This window comes from Mirounga leonina, unplaced genomic scaffold (genome assembly GCF_011800145.1).
Source record: "Mirounga leonina isolate KUSES-001 unplaced genomic scaffold, KU_Mleo_1.0 Mir_418, whole genome shotgun sequence".
Taxonomy (NCBI): Eukaryota; Metazoa; Chordata; class Mammalia; order Carnivora; family Phocidae; genus Mirounga; species Mirounga leonina.
In genome coordinates, this window is record NW_023270739.1 from 17,203,859 (window position 1) to 17,223,312 (window position 19,454).

At 40.7% G+C, this 19,454-nt stretch overlaps 1 protein-coding gene across 1 annotated transcript in view; it reads right to left on the reverse strand.

Moving 5' to 3' along the window:
• Positions 1–19,454, reverse strand: part of ANO4 (anoctamin 4) — a 231,393-nt gene that overhangs the window by 120,576 nt on the left and 91,363 nt on the right. Inside the window, exon 7 of the mRNA XM_034987747.1 lies at positions 15,813–15,944. Within this exon, the coding sequence (XP_034843638.1) occupies positions 15,813–15,944 (132 nt within the window). The remainder of the gene's footprint in view (positions 1–15,812; positions 15,945–19,454) is intronic.

Genomic DNA, 19,454 nt, shown 5'->3' on the forward strand with positions numbered 1-19,454 from the left:
ACTGGCACAGTCTCTCACCCAACAAAGGCAATCCTGTAATTTATGGCTTAATTTACTCTGTCCTGAAGAGGATGGATTTTTTTTTCTTCTTCCTTGTGGAGAAGCTATGCCAGTCCACGTAACAAAGTAATGGGAGAGAGGGGTAAGGCTTATGGGGAGGAGGGGAGTGAAAAGCCATGGACGCTTCAGTGGAGGAGAGATACTTTTGTCAGAGATAGTAAGGGAGGGTGCGAAGGAAGAAGAAGCGATGATAACAAGTGGTTGCTGAGACCATGTACTTGGCTTTTTTGTGTCCTTTGAGAAACTTGAATAAAAACTGGAAATCCCTTCTAATTACTTTTGGCTGCTGAATTGTGCTTTGTGCAACACCAGAGATATGGAAACAAATAACTGGGGTACAATATAATCACTGCTGTAATCGCAGTATTTACAAAGGCTAATGGGCCCAGAAGTCGAACGCCATCTGCATGAGACACGAGGGGTTTCGCAAAGATGACAACATCTGAACTAGTTCCTGAGGGAAGAACAGGCTTTCACCAGATAGTGAGAGGGAAGAGCACACCTTAGGAACACATAACAGGAGTCCCAGGATAGGCAGGTAGCCTCCAGTGCTGCGTGGTAGGATCTTTTGGCACATCCAGCCTAGGAGGCTGGGAGGGGAGAAAAGCAGTTTTGTGTGCCATGCCCTAAGGAGTCTGAATTTGATCCGAAAGGGCTTAGGAAACCCTTGAAAGCTGTTAAGCAAGGAAGCAATGCAACCACATGTGGCAGTGCGTTTTATTCACTGCTAAGGGATAAGGGAGGGTGGAAATCCAAGATACTCTCCTTGTCAACCTGTGGGCTGTGAATTCTTGGAGGAAGGGTATCCTAATTGTACAAAGGTGCTGTATGAGTTAGTGGTAGGAGCCTTGCTTGTGCCCCAGCTACATGGGTGTGGTGGATATGGGAGTGGGGAGAGATGAAGGAGTTGAGCAGACTTCTAATTGTTCATGCAAGAGTTGGTGGCCACTTTGACTAAGGCACTGGCAGTGAGGTCAGAAAGGAGGAGCTAGGACCAAAAGGATTGAGTGGTAATGGTGGACAATGAGGAAGAGAGTAGTGTCAAAGTTGGTCAACATGCAGTGGTGACACCATTAATCAGGAGTGGAAAACACAAAATCGATGTTGTGGGTGTCGTACTGGGGGTGAGAAAAGTGGGGAATGAGAAGAATCAAATTTATTCCCAGGGATAAAGACATTTCTAAGACATGGTTCTGAATTATCAGTCATTTGTTGAATAAAGTACTATTCACAAAGGCCCCAGGTTTAACTCCTGTCCCCCACCAGCCGCAGTGCCATTCTCAGATGTAAGATGCACCCTGTCCAGGCCTGGATTTTAGAGGGCTCATAAATCAGCCTCCCCAGATGTACTGCTTCCCACAGGGTGAGATATTGGCCAGGCCAAGAAGATGTGCCCACTTGCAGCCTACCCCCAAATCACCAAGCCATTTCTGGTCTTTGTGGACCTCTCAGGCCTACCTCCTAAAGACAGTTCTATGCTTACGAAGAAACCAAGATGTTTGCAGGGGACATGGATGGCACCTGGGCATGGGGCTTGGGTGTCCACCCACATGAGCCTGAGGCCACTCAGTGTGGGTCAGAGCTGGGGATAGGAAGAGAAGAGGGCAGGCCATGAAGGTGGTGGTGGGGGGGAGGATTTTCCCGACACCCCACCAATGGAACAGATTTCTAAGAATCCTGAGAACTTAGATGTTCAGGTCTTTATGCAGGTATATTTGTCAAGGTAGTAAAAGAAACTGTTGTACTTGTTAACATGATTTATTACTTTTAATTATTTAGACATATGGTCTATAAGCTTCATTTGTACTCTGCCCCAAGCCTTACAATTGTTATGAGCAGGTCTCCCCTTCCTTTAGATTCAAGAGTGTAGGTTTAAAAGAGATAAATCTATTGTCTTTCATCCCCAAATCCTAATGAAGATAAATATGGGAGCTTGGGTTTGAGTATGCTAGCAGAGTAGGTAAGAGTGAGCTCGTGGAATCTGTTTGTTCAGGAGGATTTCCCACTTCTGCCAGCTCTGTAACTCCAATAACTGACTAACCCTCTCTGTTCCATTTCTCCATTTCTAAATGGATATGACAATACTACTAGTCTCATGAATAACCTGATGTCTAGTGAGTGCTTGATGAATGATAGCTGTGGTATCTTGGAAAGAGCATGGGTTTGGCAGATTTGGGTTCTAATCCCAAAGTTTGCTTGTTACTGTGTAGTCCTGGGTAAAGTACTTAACTTCTCTCTGAGTCTAGGTTCTACCTTTTATAAAGTAAGGATAATGAAATTATGCATAGCTGAGTTATTGCAAATAAAACAATGAATGAAGAACAGGCAGCACAGAGCTCCCCTACTGATCTCCCTTGTTCCTCCGGACCATTGTTCCAGATGATGTAATGCACAGTGTGATTATTCAACATGCAACCCATCCACAAATGCAGTCCTAGTCCCTTTGCTTCCCTTTTTGTTAACCCTTGCTTATTTTATTATATGTAAATTTGGCAAAACTTCCCTTTTTCTATAAATGCTTTAAATGGCCTTTCTACCATTTTGTGAGTAAAACAGTATCTTTCCAAATTTAATATGCTCAAGTTTAAAATTTAAGTTAAAAATATGTTCACATATATAAATATACATATGACCACAAAATAACATTCTCTACTACAGTATAATACTTGGCACACAATACATTAAAAGTATTTGTTGAATGAATTGATGAAAGAAAGTGAACATGATGCCAACAAATGGAAAGATATTCCATGCTGATGGACTGGAAGAATTAATATTGTTAAAATGTCCAAAGCAATCTACAGACTTGATGCAATTCCTATCAAAATACCAACAGCATTTTTCATAGAACTAGAACAAATAATACTAAAATTTGTATGGAACCACAAAAGACCCTGGATATCCAAAGCAATCTTGAGAAAGAAGAATGAAGCAAGAGGTATCATAATCCCAGATTTCAAGATATACTACAAAGATATAGTAATCAAAACAGTATGGTACTGGCATAGAAATAGATACACAGATCCATGGAACAGGACAGAGAATTCAGAAATAAACCCATGCTTAGATGGTCAATTAATCTACAATGAAGGAGGCAAGAATATATAATGGGGAAAAGACAGTCTTTTCAATAACTGATACAGGGTAAACTGGACAGCTACATACAAAAGAATGAAACTAGACTTTCTTCAACCATACACAAAAATAAACTCAAAATGGACGAAAGACCTAAATGTGACACCTGAAATCATAAAAATCCTAGAAGAGAACACAGGCAGTAATATCTTGGATATCAACCTTAGCAACATTTTACTAGATATTTCTCCTTGGGCAAGAGAAACAAGTGCACAAATAAACTATTGGGACTACACCAAAACAAAAAGCTTTTGCACAGCAAAAGAACCATCAACAAAATAAAAAGACAACCTACTGAATGGGAGAAGATATATCCAATAAGGGTTAATATTTTAAAATATATAAAGAACTGATACAACTTGATACCAAAAAACAAACAAAAAACCAAACCAAAATCAAACAAAAAAACCCCAACTAATCTGATTTTAAAATGGGCAAAGAACCCGAAAAGACTTTTTTCCAAAGATATACAAATGGCCAACAGACACATAAAAGAGTACTCAACCTCACTCATCATAAGGGAAATGAAAATCAAAACTACAATGAAATATCACCTTACACCAGCCAGAATGGCTAGAATAAAAAAGATAAGATAAACAAGTGTTGGAGAGGATATGGAGAAAAAGGAACCTTCATGCACTGTTGGTGAAAATGTAGAAAACAGTATGAAGTTTCCTCAAAAAATTAAAAATAGAAATACCATATGATCCAATAATCCCACTACTAGATGTTCACCCAAAGAAAACAAAAACACTAATTCAAAAAGATATATGCATCCCTATGTTTATTGCAGCATTATTTGCAATAGCCAAGATACAGGAGCAACTCAAGTGTCCATCCATAGATGCATCACGAGTTGATACACACACATACACACACACACAGGAATATTACTCAGCCATAAAAAAGAATGAAACCTTGCCATTTGTGACAACATGGATGGACCTAGAGGGTATTATGCTAAATGAAATAATTCAGACAGAGAAAGACAAATACCATATGACTTCTCTTATATGTGGAATCTACAAAACAAAACAAATTAACAAAGAAACACCCAAAAAACCCGACTTTTAAGTATGGAGAATGAACTGGTTGTTGCCACAGGGGAATGGGTGGGGGAATGGATGAAATAGTTAAAGAGGATTATGAGGTACAAACTTCCAGTTATAAAATAAGTAAGTCACAGATGAAAAGTGTAACATGAGGATTACAGTCAACAATATTGTAATAATGTTATAAGGTGAGAGATGGTGACTACACTTAACCATGGTGAGAACTGAGTAACATATAGAATTGTTGAATCAATATGTTGTACACCTGAAACTAATATTAGCATGTGTGCTAATCATGCTTCAATAAAAATGTATTGTTGAATGAATGAGTTAATAAATGAAAAAACTATTTATAGGTGGATAAATGGAAAATAAAAATTTCTAAGTGTCTTACTCATAGTTGGCCCTACAGATACTAAGAAAACACAGCTAACTAACTATGGGGTTTCCAGACACCTAAAGGTGTATCTTCCCACATGACTAGGTGCATCTTTTGCCTCTTACACTAAACTCATTAAGTTATGTCCTACTTAAAAGAAGGCACATCATTTTCAGAAACATAAATCTCAGGCTGTGTGGCTTGTTTCATTTTCAACTCAGTATAAAACTTTCCAGGACAGATAGGTTTCCCCTGACTTTATGGATCAATAAAAACAACCTGCATATTGAGGATCCTAATGCCAAATAAGTGATTGCAATAAAACATGTGTTGTGAGCCCTGCTGTAAGTCATGGGGGCACTAAGACAACATTAATCCTATCTAAATCAATATCAGTATCTCTTTGCCTAAAGGACTCTCTAAAGATTTCAGATCGATGAAAACACCAGAAAAACTCTGAACAGAAAATACAAAAAAAGGCACATGCTGGAAGAATCTGTAGCTTCAGCCATCCATGTTGACAGGAGTTAGAAAACAAACGTACATATATTACTGATAAATGTGAAATGGCAGTGTATCCTGCCTTCAGTCAGTTTGGGCTGCTATAAAAAATTACCATAGACTGGGAGGTGGCTTCTCAACAACTGAAATTTATTTCCAGGAGACTGGAAATCTGAGATCAGGGTGACAGTATGGTCCAGGTCTGGCAAGGGTCCTCTGCTGGTTGCAGACTTCTGGTTGTATTCTCCCACAGTGGACAGTAAACTAGCTCTCTGGTTTCTCTTTAAGGCACTAATCCCTTTCTTGAGGGCTCCAGCATCATGACATAATCACCTCCTAAAGGTCTCGCTTCCTAATACTATCACAGTGGAGATTAGATGTAACATATGAATCGGAGGAGGCATAAACATTCAGTCCATAACATATCCACAACACTGAATAACATTTAGATTGAAAGGAATGCTATTCCAGTTCAGGTCAGATATTTAACTTTGCAAAAATTAGCCTTTGTCACCTCAAACTTGCCCTTTATACACTAACTGCAACTTTTCAGAGATTCTCCGAAGAAATTTCACTGTACTCGTGGTTCTTCTTCTTCTTCTTCATCACCACCACCACCACCACCACCACATCTATCAATTATTGAGTGTTTTCTATGGGCCAGGTACTAGACTAAATATTTTACATAAGTCATTTCATTTAATGTCCCTACATCCTATTGCCACAACCCTCTCTTCTTTCTTTTCCTCCTGCCCAAACTTACCTGTCTTCTGTTCTGGACCCTTGGGGTTTTGCAGATTGGCCAGTTTATATAGTTGTGCTATAGGCAGAATAATGTCAACATCCTAATCCCTAGAACCTATGACTATTTTATATGGCAAAAAGGATTTAATATTTCAGATAGAACTAAGGTTACTTGTCAGATTACTTCAAGGTAGGGAGATTATCCTGGACCATTCAGCAGGCCCAGTGTAATCACAAAGGTCCTTAAAAATGGAAGAGGAAGGAAGAAGAGTCAGAGAAGGAGGTGGGATGACAGAAGCAGGGTCAGAGTGAAATGATGTGATGTGAAAAGAACTCAACCACTGTTGCTGGCTTTGCAGATGAACGGAGGGGCCCAGAGCCAAGAATGCAGCAGCCTCCAGAAGCTGGAGAGGGCAAAGAAACAGATTCTCCCCCAGAGCCTCTACAAGAGAATGCAACCCTGTCACACCTTGATTTTAGCCTGGCGAGACCCATGGCAGACTTCTAACACTTGCATTGTGTTAAGCCATGAAATTCATGGTGATTTTTTTATAGCAGCCATAGAGAACTGGTATATAATGTTTGAGGATAAGACTGGAGCCAGAGTGCCTTACCTTAGAATCCAAGTCCCACTACTTATCGACTGTGTTTCCTTGGGCAAGTTATTTAACCTCTCTGTGACTGTTTCCTCCTCTATAAAAATAGGGATGACAATGCCTTACTCACAGGCCTAACAGTCATCAAAATCCCTACTGTTGTACTGAATTACTTTCTCTGAAATAATCTGAGTTTTGAGAGGGGCCTTCTGGAACTACAATGTTCCAATGAATGACTGACCCTAATGTTGATAGCTTTGGGCCGCACAGCTGGCTGGAGCAGGAGAGCTTTCTGTGGGGTCGGACTCTTAGGCTCCCATACAATTATGGCTGATAAGCAACGTGTAGGTTCAGTTTGGGTGATACCATGTAAAACCACCAAATTGTATTGTACAATGATTTATAAAGATGTCTACCCACAGGTTTGCTTTTATTATTTCTCAAACACGAATATACACTGAAATGGAACACGAGGCTCTTTGCTTTTTAATCAATTCTCAGCTATAATTCTTGCAGAATGTAGTTCAAACAACAAAGATTTACATGAGGTTAGTTTAGGATATACTGCAGTATTTTGCTGATGTCTAAACTCCTCCAAAACATTATAGCCCCAAGCAATTAAGTCTCTAGAACCATGCTGAGGGACCTACCAAAAACAGCCCGTGGAAAAGCCCTACAAGATGTTTGCTCTAAGGAGGTTGCTAAGGAAATGGTTCACTGCTTTATTCACAGCCCTCCCCCCTTTCCCTGGGCGAGAATTTTATTTCTTGCAAATGCTAGGAAAATGCTAAGAAAAGCTCTGCTTCACTAAGGGATTGGTTTTCTTCCTCTCTGACAATCAGAACTATGTGACTTACTGTGTTTCTCCCTCTGCTCTACCCACTATGCTTAAAGCTCAATTTGCTGGCTCATTTATTAACCATTACAGATAGATAGGCTATTGAGGGCTGCAAATCTAAGCCTGTTTTTTTTTTTTAACTTGAATGCCTGCTCTAAATGATATTCTCCTTAATTCAGAATATTTACTTATATTTTACCATTTTGTTTACCCCACTTCAAATGCTTTAACAAATTCCAAAGGTAATCAGGTATACTTACATGCACCTGTTTGCGCTGGTGTAATGCAGCTGGAAGGTAACCTGTACTTTGGCTCTCCCTATGTGGCACAAACCTGAGGTATCAGCATTGTGGAGAAAACACACTTCTGCTCGCTAATCTGCCATTGATTGGAGTGACTACGAGCAAGCCACTCAGTCTCTCTGACCTTCATCATACACCTGTACCCTCAGAGTTGTAATGCACCTATGGTACAACTCTGGAATACAGTTACAGATAAATGGTGGCTACTACCACCTTATCAACACAACTGTTGCTACCCCTACTTGAAGACAGCCAATTGTCACACAGCCAATTGACTGATTACTACTGTCCGTACCTCACTGCCATGGTTTGCTGGCTTATTCAGAAGGCAGTCAAAGAGAGGTTCCAGAGAACCTCCCACTAACAACCCTTCAGCAACTTTCTTCTGTCCTTACCAGCCCTCACTGCCCCCGGCACCAAGATTTCCATGGTTAGTTCTTTCTTGGGCACAAAGAGCTGTGTTGTTTTGTTATTCCTTAAGATAATGGTCGAAAAGGGGAGAAAAAAGCGTGTAAGCCAATTTCACGTCAAGTGGTCTTTTGATGCACACACTTGACATTTCCCACATGCACATGACATATGCATTAAAATGTATGACGTAGGAGTTAAGTGTCAGGCGTTATCCTGAGAACAGAATTTAACAGCCATAAAACTGGATAGGGAAGATAGTCTATTAGCAAAATTGAGACCAAAAATAAATCAACAAGCCAGGGGTAAATTCAAATAGAACATGGAGACCACAACTGACTGACTAGTTGACTCTGGTTTTCAACTTTCCATATGGATGTTCTGGGTTTAGATGAGAGAACCAGACTCTGGAGTCCCGGCTCTGTCCTCCCAAAGTGGCAACAGTGGCAACTTCCAACTCTGCTGTGCCCTTTCCTGTTAAGTCTCATGATCATAATCATACCCTAGGTGTCACTGGCTGCCAGGCAGGAACTTCTAGCCCTCAGTAGCTCAGAGTCTAGCAGGGGGAGAAAGGCATGTAAGCAAATTTCATGTCAAGGGGTCTTCCGATAATGTCTATTTCATACATGCAGAGGACACATGCTAAAATGTTTTGTGTACAACCAAGCTTTGCAAGGAAATGGGCTGATACTGAGTTATATGTGATATCTATTGTGACTGCAGACTTTTAAAAGCTAGAAATGTAAAAATATATATACATATATAAATAAATACATCATCTCTCACTGGGATGTCTGCAGTTGCCTCCTAACTGGTTCCTGCTTCTAGTCTTGCTTCCTACAGTCTGCTCTTAAAGGAGTTGGAATGGTATTTTCAATAGTTAAGTTAGACTATCACTTCCCTTTGTAAAAGCCAAGGCTGTATATAATCAGCCTCCCTCTTTCCCTTCTAACTCATCTCTGTTGCTGGTCTCATCATTTCTATTCCAGCCACAAAGGTCTTATTTTCACCCACATGTGCTCACAGATTAGGGCCCGTGCTTTGGCTGTTCCCTTACATGGAACCCCCTCTCTGTTCCCCTCCTCTTGTCTCCTTTAAGTCTTTTTCTAATCACACCTTCTATCTGAGGCCTACAGAAGAATTTCTTTTGAAAATTTAACCTGCACCCACGTCCCCATGCCAGGGTTCTTCATTTTTAACCTCTACTCCTCTTTTTCTCTTTTTCCATAGCATTTATCACATTCTAACATGCTTTACAATTGATTTTTTTAACTGTTTACCTCAACAATTTACTGACATCCAAGGCTGGAGACCTCTTTGTTGCGGGAACTGCCTGTTCACTCCATCCCCTAGATACCAGCAGCACTCTCAGCTTCCAGTTGTGACCACCAAAAATGTTTCCAGACCTTGCCAAATCATGCACCTACTGAGAACCACTGGTTTATAATTTATTGCCAGTTAGCCCCAGCTACAAGGTAAGCTCCAGGAGAACAAGGATCTTGGCCTATTTGTTCACTGTTGATTCCCAAGCACTGAGAACAACAACAGGTATGGGGCGAGCGCATGAATGAGTAACTTTTTAGACATATGCACCTACTAAAAACACAAATTTCAGAATCTTTTACTAGGAAATGGTCAATATTTAATTTCACCTCATTTTTCATAGGTTTTCATAAAAATAAACTAATGGCAATAAGAGGAATAAAATTACAGGGAGAGACATTTTCCCGCTTATATCTAACACAAACATTTCCTGAAGGGCAATTCAATTGATCTAGTTCTCGAAAGAATGTATCGTATATCTACTATAAAAAATGGCACGCATCTTATCTACATTTCCTTTTCTCTGTCTACCAGCACAAACCTTTCTTTCGAGTATCAACCTTAAAAAGTAACTGCCTCACGGATATTACTGCAAAAGCCATTGTAAGAACAAAGGGTGATGACATTTAAGCAGGGTAACATTCACAGGCAAGGAGGTGACAAGGAAAAAAATTAAATCTTAAATGGAATTGTCTGTCATAATTATCAGATTCAACAAGGATGTCAGAGACTGGGTGGTCCTGCCCGAAGGGTGTCCTGTAATAAAAGCCAGTAAAGCAATGGTTCTCAATTGGAGAAAGTGCTGTGATTGTGAGCCCATCCCCTCCCCTCACCCAGGAAAATTTGGCAATGTTTGTAACATTTTTGATCTTCACAACTAAGGGGAGAGGGGGCTGCTCCTAGCATCAAATGGATAGAGGACAATAATCTACTAACCACCCTATAACACACAGGACGGCTCCCTACAACAGAGCCATTCAGTCTAAAACATCAACAGCACAAAAGTTGAAAAATCCTATAAGCAGACTGTAATGCTTAAGACTGTGGAATCTGGAGGCTCCCTGTCTGAATTTGAATTCCCACCCCATCACTGAGACAGACTGCTGAGGTGTTCAGCAAACCTGCTTCCTTTTCCCTCTTGGGCGTACAGAAAGACTAGTTATGTTAGCATCCCTTGAGTAGAGTTCATTACATGACTGAATTCTGGTCCATGAAATGTGGGTTTAAGTGCTGTACACCACTTCTTGCCTGGCCCATAAAAACTTCCTACAAAATTACTCATCTCTCTTTTCCTGTCAACAAGATGCAAGGGACCTTGGGGATGGCAGTTACTAGACAGAAGCAGCCTGGGTACCTGAATGACTGTGCGGAGCAGAGACGTTGCGCTTGATCATTCATGGTAACCCACATTAGACAATGATGTGAACAACAAATGAACTTCTACAGTGTTAAAGCACTGATATTTGGGGGTTGTTCCAGTGGGGTGGACTAACCTAGCTATGTGGCCTCCTGCAGATTCCTTAACCTCTTTGTGCTTTATTTTCCTCATCTGCAAAATGGTGACAATAATACCTCCTCTCTCATAGGGTTGTTGTAAGGATTAAGGTTCCTAAAATAGTGTCTGGCATCTAGTAAGAGCTTTCCTATCTGTAGGTGTTTGGTGATACCATAAAAAATGACCAATAACAGCATATGTGGACTTGCAGACATGTATACTCACTGGTTTGCCTATATTGCTTCTCAAACACTGATAATGTTCAAACAGAATGCGAGGCTATTTGTTTTTTAATTGATTCTCAACTTTAATCTTTTGTACAATGTAGTTCAGAGTATAAAGATTCATGATTAGATTATCCCATGTTGTCTTTATTACTCGCATCCTTACTCCATTCATTTAATAGACAAATATTGAGCATCTATGGTATGCCAGGGATTGTGTTAAGTATCAGAGATATAATTGTGAGCAAAAACAGACATGGTATATGCCTCCACTGAGTTTAGTTTACCTGGAGGGTTTAAGTATTAATCATATAATACCCAAATAATTACAAAGGTACAGAATTTCAAATTTAAAAAAATGTTACATAGGAAACATGTGACTTAAAGAGAATATAGCAAGGGGAACTAGTCTTTGGAAGGACGAGAGGAGGGCTTCCCTGGGAAGAGTTCTGGAGCTGGGTTTTGAAGATTGAATAAGAGTAAACAAGGGGAAGGGGAAAGAAATGGGAAGAGAATTCCAAGAGAGAAAACAGCATGTGCAAATTCCCTGAGGGAGAGTGCATCCAAAGAACTGAGAGAGGCTGTATGTGTCTGGATCATAAGAAGGGAGGGTGGAAGACAGTGAAGGCAGATAAGGTTGGAGAGGAATTGATCTAAGGCCTTGTGGGTCATCTCAATAATTTTGGTATTTATTCTAAGGTTTTTAAACAGGATTAAATGACATGATTAGAAATGCATTTCAAAAACATCATTCTGTATGCACTTGGGAGAATGGGTTGGAGGTGGGCAAGGATAGAACCAGGGAGACCTGTTACATTACTTCCAGGTTTCAGAAGTGAGATGATGGTGGATATTGAGAGAAGTTGTTAAGATTAGAGAGACTTAACTTGTAAAATCATCAGACTTTGAAGATATAGTGAATGCAGAAAGTGGAGGTGAAGGAGAGGTCTAGAATAGCTTCCTGACTTTGATTTCAACAACTGCACAAATATTAGTGCTATTTACTAGACCAGGGACAATGGAAGTGGACCACACTGGAGGAGAGAATGGGTTGAATTTGGTCTGAGAGGAGTGTGCAGTGAGCTAACTTCACACCATCTATATTCTTTCTTCACATGATTATTCTATTTTCATTTTATCTATTCATTTATCATTTAACAAATCATTATTAAGCACCAACTATGAGATTCAAAAATGATGATGTAGACATAGCCTTTCAAGAACTTTACTGTCTATATGGTTCTATATCAAGAGCTATGATAGAAAAAAATATGTATTATCAAGATATAAAAGAATGCACCTCACCCAGAATTTATTTCTAAAACCTAGAAGTAATATAACTAATCTCCCTGGTTCTATCCCTGCCCACCTCCAATCCATTCTCCCAAGTGCATACATAATGTTGTTTTTGAAAAGCACAACTAAGGTTGGAAATCTTGGGAGATTTTCTGAAGGAAACACCTCTGATGAAACCTGAAAAAAGGGAGTCTAAGGGAAAGAGTACACCAGGCAGAGGGAAGACCCTGTGCAACAGGAGACAAAAGGGCTCTGTGAGTTAAGAAGGTCAAAGCAGTTCATTATGGATGAAGTGCTCAACAGGAAACGGAAGCAGGAGCTAGTGAGCCAGCTTAGGACTCTGGGCTTTATTCTGAGCACAAAGTATTTTTAAGACTTCTTTTTCATTTTGATCATTATTTATTAAACTCCTAATTTTTTTCTTTTTCCACTACATTCATGTACATGCACACACACACAAATATCTATTCTCTTTTATTCCTAGACAAACACAATATCAAATATTCTGCAAAACCAAGAAGTCACATGGGATTTTGGACTGCATTTAGACAACCAGGAAATCATATTATAAGCCCTAGAGCTCATTAACAAGTTACTTCTGATTACTTTAAACCCATTAGTGTCACCTTAAGGAAGCATCCATCTTTAGGGAATTTTTTTTTATTATTATACCAATCATTTCCAACTGGACAGCCAGCACTCCTCAAGTCTTACTTCTACACATTCATTAAAGGGATGTTGTCCATGCGGCATGACGATTCTCAAAGAGAAAGAAATCCCCACTGCCCATGATGTTCAAGGCCCCTGTTCAATTTTTCATCACCCAACTGCATGATGGAACCGCCTAAACTACCCTCTTGATCCCACTGAGGCCTGATTCTTAGGTTTCCTTCCTTCCAGCTATCCCTCTGCTTTTCCTTCTTGGTTCTCAGGTCTGGAAAGCTCATCTTCCACTGATCACTCCTTTTTCAAACAATAATGCCAGGTTTTCTCACACCCTATGCCCATTCACAGAAAACTACCTGTAGTTCTTCAGACACTCCATTCTGTTTCATGCCCGTATACTTTTTTTTTTTTTTTTGAGAGAGAGAGAGAGAGAGAGGGTGGAGAGGGGCAGAGGGAGAAAGAGAGAGAGGATCTCAAGCATGCTCCATGCCCAGTGGGGAGCCTGATGCAGGACTTGATCTCATGACTCTGAGATCATGACCTGAGCCAAAACCAAGAGTGGGACGCTTAGCCAACTTAGCCATGCCCATATACTTTTATACATAAATTATTCTTTCTTGAGATCTGTTCCCCCTACTACCTACCTGGACAAATGTTATCCTTCAAGACCCATCTCAAGCATTTTTGTGTGTGTTCAATTCTTATTTTTGAGAACCTCCCTCAAAATCTGCAGTATGGAGCCCTCTTTCTTTTAAGTAGCAGCCATCATATTGTGAACAATTATTTAAAATGGTCTTTCTGTCTTTACTAGGCTGGGGTAAAGACTGTGTATTATTTATCTTTATATCCTCTGCACCCAGACAGTGCCTGGCAACAAGTAGAAATCAAATCAGAGACTGATGAATGAATTAATTATTCAGTGAACCAATGCCCAACATATCAAAAAAGGTCTCTCAAATTTGTGATAGAGGTGGCTGAGTACCTGTGATCCCACAGGCTATCATCCCTCATTTATTATATATATTAAAATACTTATAAAGATATGAATCTTGACTCTATTCTCTAGAGAGCCTGCTGGGTGCCCAGGTGCTTCTGACTTTGAGAACCCTGCTAAAAAATTTGTTCTAAAGCAAGAAAGAACATCAGGAAATGTAACCAGCATGAAGATGAGTAGTAGGAAACCTTCCTCTTCTATCTACCTACATCCATTTGAAGTAAAGCAAAACCCCAGGCACATACCCTATATTTCATTGATTCTTCTAGCCACCTACTTATCCATTCATGTATCTAACCATCTGAAAATTATGAGACGCTCCTGCACTGTGCTAGGTATTCTCAGGCAGTTAAGAAGCAAAGGGAAAATTCTGTATGTAAATCAGACTCTACTCCAGAAGAATTTAAAACATACAATCACTTGTCTAAGAAACTTCAAGATAAACAACACAGGCATAGCAAAGGTTTAAGTTAAGAGCAGGAACATGTCAGCTTTCATCTGTCTTTTTCTCTTAAAAAACACCCATAGGTCTTGATCTTTGAGTTAACATGAAACCCTTTTCATTTCTTATTTTCTCTTGCAGAGGATACAACTAGGATTTTGAGGCCAGGCTGTGAATTTCATGTCTTTTTCAATAACCCTTTTAAATTTTCACATAATGTGGCTGGGTTGGCATCATTCTGACTTGTGGGGATCCAGAGTTTGGCTATTTTAGAGGCTTATAAAGTTGTTTCCCTTGCATTATACATTATTATATATTATATATTATATATTTTGATGCAGAACATCTACTCTTTGATTTTTCTTTTCTTCTTCATCTTCTAGAAGTCCAAAGACATTAACTGATTTTCTGTGCTGAAACATGCCCCCAACCATACATTCCCTGTAACCTGACATCTGCCATTTGGTTTATTTTTTTCTCAAAGTTAACAACCTATTTTTTTTTTTTCCCAAAAAATCTGTTACCCTCTTCCTCCCCTTGGGGGAGTCCATTTTACTGAAGCTGTCTCTATGGCTGGAGCGGGGAGAGCCAGGAATTCTGGAAGTCTGGCTGAGAGCAAGGCTGGGCCAAACTTATTTATTTGCCTTTTGAGAGGCTGTTTTTGCCTAGTTGTTTAGTCTTTGGCATGCTTTTCTCTCCTACCACTGATTCCCCCCCATCCCAATTTCTTGTCATCTCAAAAGCTTCAGAGTCAATTCTATATCACTTTTGCAGTTCCTCAAAGGCTCAATTACTTAGCCAACCTTTCCCCCTGCATGTCAAAAGTGAGAAATTACTGTTCAGAGACTGTCTGACGGAGAGCCAGCAAGTGGGCTACTCAGGGATATGGCTTTTCCTGGGGGAACTTGGTGAGTTGCTGAAGAAAAGGGAACTGAGAAGTGAACAGAGATTGATTAAGACAAACCAATGACCCCTCTTTTCAACAGGGCCCGGGGTAAACCAATTTCCCTGTCATGTCGGTTATATGCTGATGAGCCTACAGGGGCTCTGAGCACGGGGACTGGCAGAGCCACCAAATAGAAGGATCCTGGGTCTCTGAATCACCATGGAGAAGGTCGTTTACCCAACACACATATGAACACATGTTCTACTATGTCAAGCCACTGAGATATGGGGATTGTTTGTTAGAACAGTTAGCTTACCCTAATACAAAAGGGATATGAACACTCACAGGACTTTCAGGGAAGAAAGGCACTAAGCTGTTCCTTCCACATGCCAAGGACTCAAAGGCGTGCAGAAGGCTCTATCACAGCTGCATGTCCTTAGTAAGACAAAGGCTTTCACATGAAACACTCACTGGTGGATCCTTTGCTGGCTGAAAGGGGCAGTGTAGCAGTCATTCTCCTCCAGGTCTGGCAGTGTCTCCTTGTCCAGCCTCATGGGCTTCTTAGGTAACCATCTCCGAAACCTGCTTATTTGTTTATCGATCCTGTGGTACATGAAAGGCAAGACCAAAGGGTACAGCATGTCAGCATTGCCCCATAACACAGGAGGGAAGTCTCCACAGAACCATAATTATGACACCACACACTCCAGGCACTCTCACTGTACGTGAGTCCATGATACCCCCGTTTTACAGACAGAAAGAAGAGCGCCTCAACTCCAGTGTTTTTTCGATCTCATCACAGGTCCTCAATATTATTGTCTATGAAATAGTGGCCAAGAGTTATATGTTCACCCACATGCCAATAAATGACCAAGGCTGGAAGGCTCTGGAAAGGAAGTGGACAGCCCCTTAAGCAAAGCAGCAGAGACCTTAACTTCTTACATTCTGCAGGTTCTAGAAACTCATTTTGTATTTGGAAAATTTCCCCATCTTCCCTTGGTTAGGGAAGTGCTCTAGCTGTAGTTAACTTTCAGCAGGGCAGCTGACAGCAATCCCAGTGGGTTGCCTGTGTGCACAGAGCGTGATGTCGTGATTTGCTTCCTGCCTCTCACACCTTCCCTGAGCTGCCTCTCAGCAGACAGCAGGCTGTTCAGCTTTCATTCTGTCTTTCAAGCTGGCTCCATGGCTCAAGGTATGGGGGCATGATGACACATGTGTCACGCTGGCTAGGGCGCACAATGATGCCAAGTCACAGAAAACAACAGTGTCGTTAGGGTGGTTTACAAGCCACAGTTTTCCCCTACCCCCTTCCCAATTCCCTCTGGTTTCTGCTGATGAAAACATCTGGCTTCCAAGTGACCAGATTGTCAGTCATTCACAGAAAACCACTAGAAGGAGCAATATGCACAGCACACTTGAAAACAACTGTGCTACCTCAGGTATCTATACCCACTGAAGAAAGTATCTTCTAAGAGCACGTATCAAGTAGCATTTCTGTGAGGGAGAATGAACAGGTACCATACTCATTTTACACATCACAGAAGAGACCCATGGAAGGTATCCAGCTCAAATTACCCAGCCAGTGAATAAAGCCAGGAACAGAATGCAGGTTTTGGACTCTTGGTTTTAGGGATCACCCTATCAAAGTAGTTGATACTGGAAATCTTCAATTAAGGGCTACAGAAGGGACGGATTCCTCTAATGAAGAAAATATCTAAATGCCTTCTAGGTCTATTAACTACACATGGAATTTGGGCAGGATTTCATCAAAAAATATTTATATGGCAATTTATCCTTTTCAATGAAACTTCCATGTGAAGGAATTACTTTTCCCATAACCAGTCAGCTCCAAGATGAAAAACAATAGTTAACTCTTTTACCACCTCTTTTATTCTCTGCAGGGCTCCAGTCTCACCACAACCTCCTTCTGCCTAGTGGTGGCTGGCCTTTCTTCAGAACCCCTGAAAATTCAAAGTAGACAGAATCTCACAACTTCTCTAGGACTTTTCTCTCAAAGACAACTCGTACCTACCACATATACACACACACAAATAAAGATTCTACTCAGGGTCATGTTCCCAGAAGAGAATAGTACATTAGAAGGGTCCAAAGCGGTTCCTATCCCCTCCATCCTTCCTCCTCCTGGTCCTCTCCTCCCTCACCACTCCTTAAAGACACTTAAAGTATAGTAACATAATGCACATCAGAGAGACAGTAGAATGTAGTGATTGAGAACATGGAGTTGCAATACCTGGATTCAAATCCTGGCTCTGTAAATATTAGCAGTGTGACCTTGGGCAAGTTATTGAACTTTGCTGTGCCTTAATTTCCTTATCTATAAAGTGGGCATGAAAATAATACTCAGTTCATAGGGCTGTGGTGATTAATCAATATGGACATAAAATCTCCAGAAGAGTGTCCGGTATATACTAGGTACTGTCTATTATTACAATCTTTTTCCCTCCAAAATAAGAATTTGAGCACCCAGCTTGCCTCTTAACATTGTCTTTCTTTTCAATTCAAAGTTAATTGTGCTTCTTCAGCATCTACAGCTTGTCCAAGTTCAATGATTTAGTCCTTAAATGGACTCATAAATTATACTTCCTAGGCTAAGCTGGTGGCCTTCCCCATAACTCCTGGCTTTATTTCATCTGATTGCCTTTAAACTCATTCAAGAAAGAGGACATTGGCCCAGAGGCTTTTCATAATAGAGCTTTTACCTCCCACACATCTCCAGTCTGTGGCACTAATCGGATTACACTTCGCGAAGTTCACATTCTTACAGAATCTGGGTTCTGCGTACCACAACTGAATTAAATCCAGCTGGGTACAGTGCTCAGCGTGGATAAAAACAAAGCTGTGAAAAAGCAGACATCAATACTCTATGGGAATGAAATGGCAGCTTTCAGCAACAGCTTATAGCACCACAACTTAAATGAAATGTGGAGATGGTGAAGAGAGAGTGGAACAGGGTAATGAAAATGATTCACTGAAAAATGAGGAGGGGCCAGAAGTGGAATGAAGAGAAGGGAGGCTCCTAAAAGAAGCTGGGATGTAGAACTGGGGTGCCTAAATCCTGGTTCTGTTGCTTATCAGCTGTCTGACCTTCCACGAATCACTCACCTTCTTAAGCCTTATTTTAAAATGGACTAATCATCATCATCACCATCTTACTGACCTTGCAGGGTTGTCAGGAAGCCTGTGCTTCCAAAGGATGGTGTGCATGCAATGCTTTGGAGAAGCTGCCAGGCAAACAGTGTTATTGGTAACTTCTTAAGGACCAGGGAGGCTAATATAGAAGTGACGGAAAGCAGAGGAACTGGGCTTTTAAAACATTATGGTGGAATAAAGATATTCAAAAGGTATCTTAAAAACAAAACCCCTGAGACACTGGCTGGGGGTGGGTGTGGGTAAATTGGCCTTCAGTGGGGTAGCCTGAGCCGAAGCAGGAGGGCAAAACACGGACTGTACAGTTCTATCACACATGCTGGTCCATGCTGTGTGCTCTTCAAAATGACAGAAACAAACCCTCAAATGTGGTCAGCGGTTTGTACCCTCTTCTGGGCAGAATGGTTCCTGAAAGATGTGTGTACCCTAATCACTGGAACCTGTGAATATGTCATGTGACATGGCAAAGGGACTGTAAGCAAGGTTACGGACCTTTAGAAATGGAGAGCATACTGGATTACTCAGGTGGACCCAACTTAATCATATGAGCCATTTAAAAGGAGAGAACTTTGCTTAGCATTATTACCCTCTAGCTAAGCGCAGTCAGTCAGTCAGAGAAAGACAAATATATGATTTCACTCATCTGTGGAATTTAAGAAACAAAACAGATGAACATAGGGGAAGGGAAGGAAAAATAAAATAAGATGAAATCAGAGAGGGAGACAAACTGTAAGAGACTCTTAACTCTAGGAAACAAACAGGTTGCTGGAGGGGGGGTGGGTGGTGGGATGAGGTAACTGGGTGATGGGCATTAAGGAGGGCACTTGATATAAAGGAGCTCTGGGTGTTATATGCAACTGATGAATCACTAAATTCTACCTCTGAATCTAATAATATACTGTATGTTAATTAAATTGATTTTAAATAGAAAAATAAAAGGAGAGA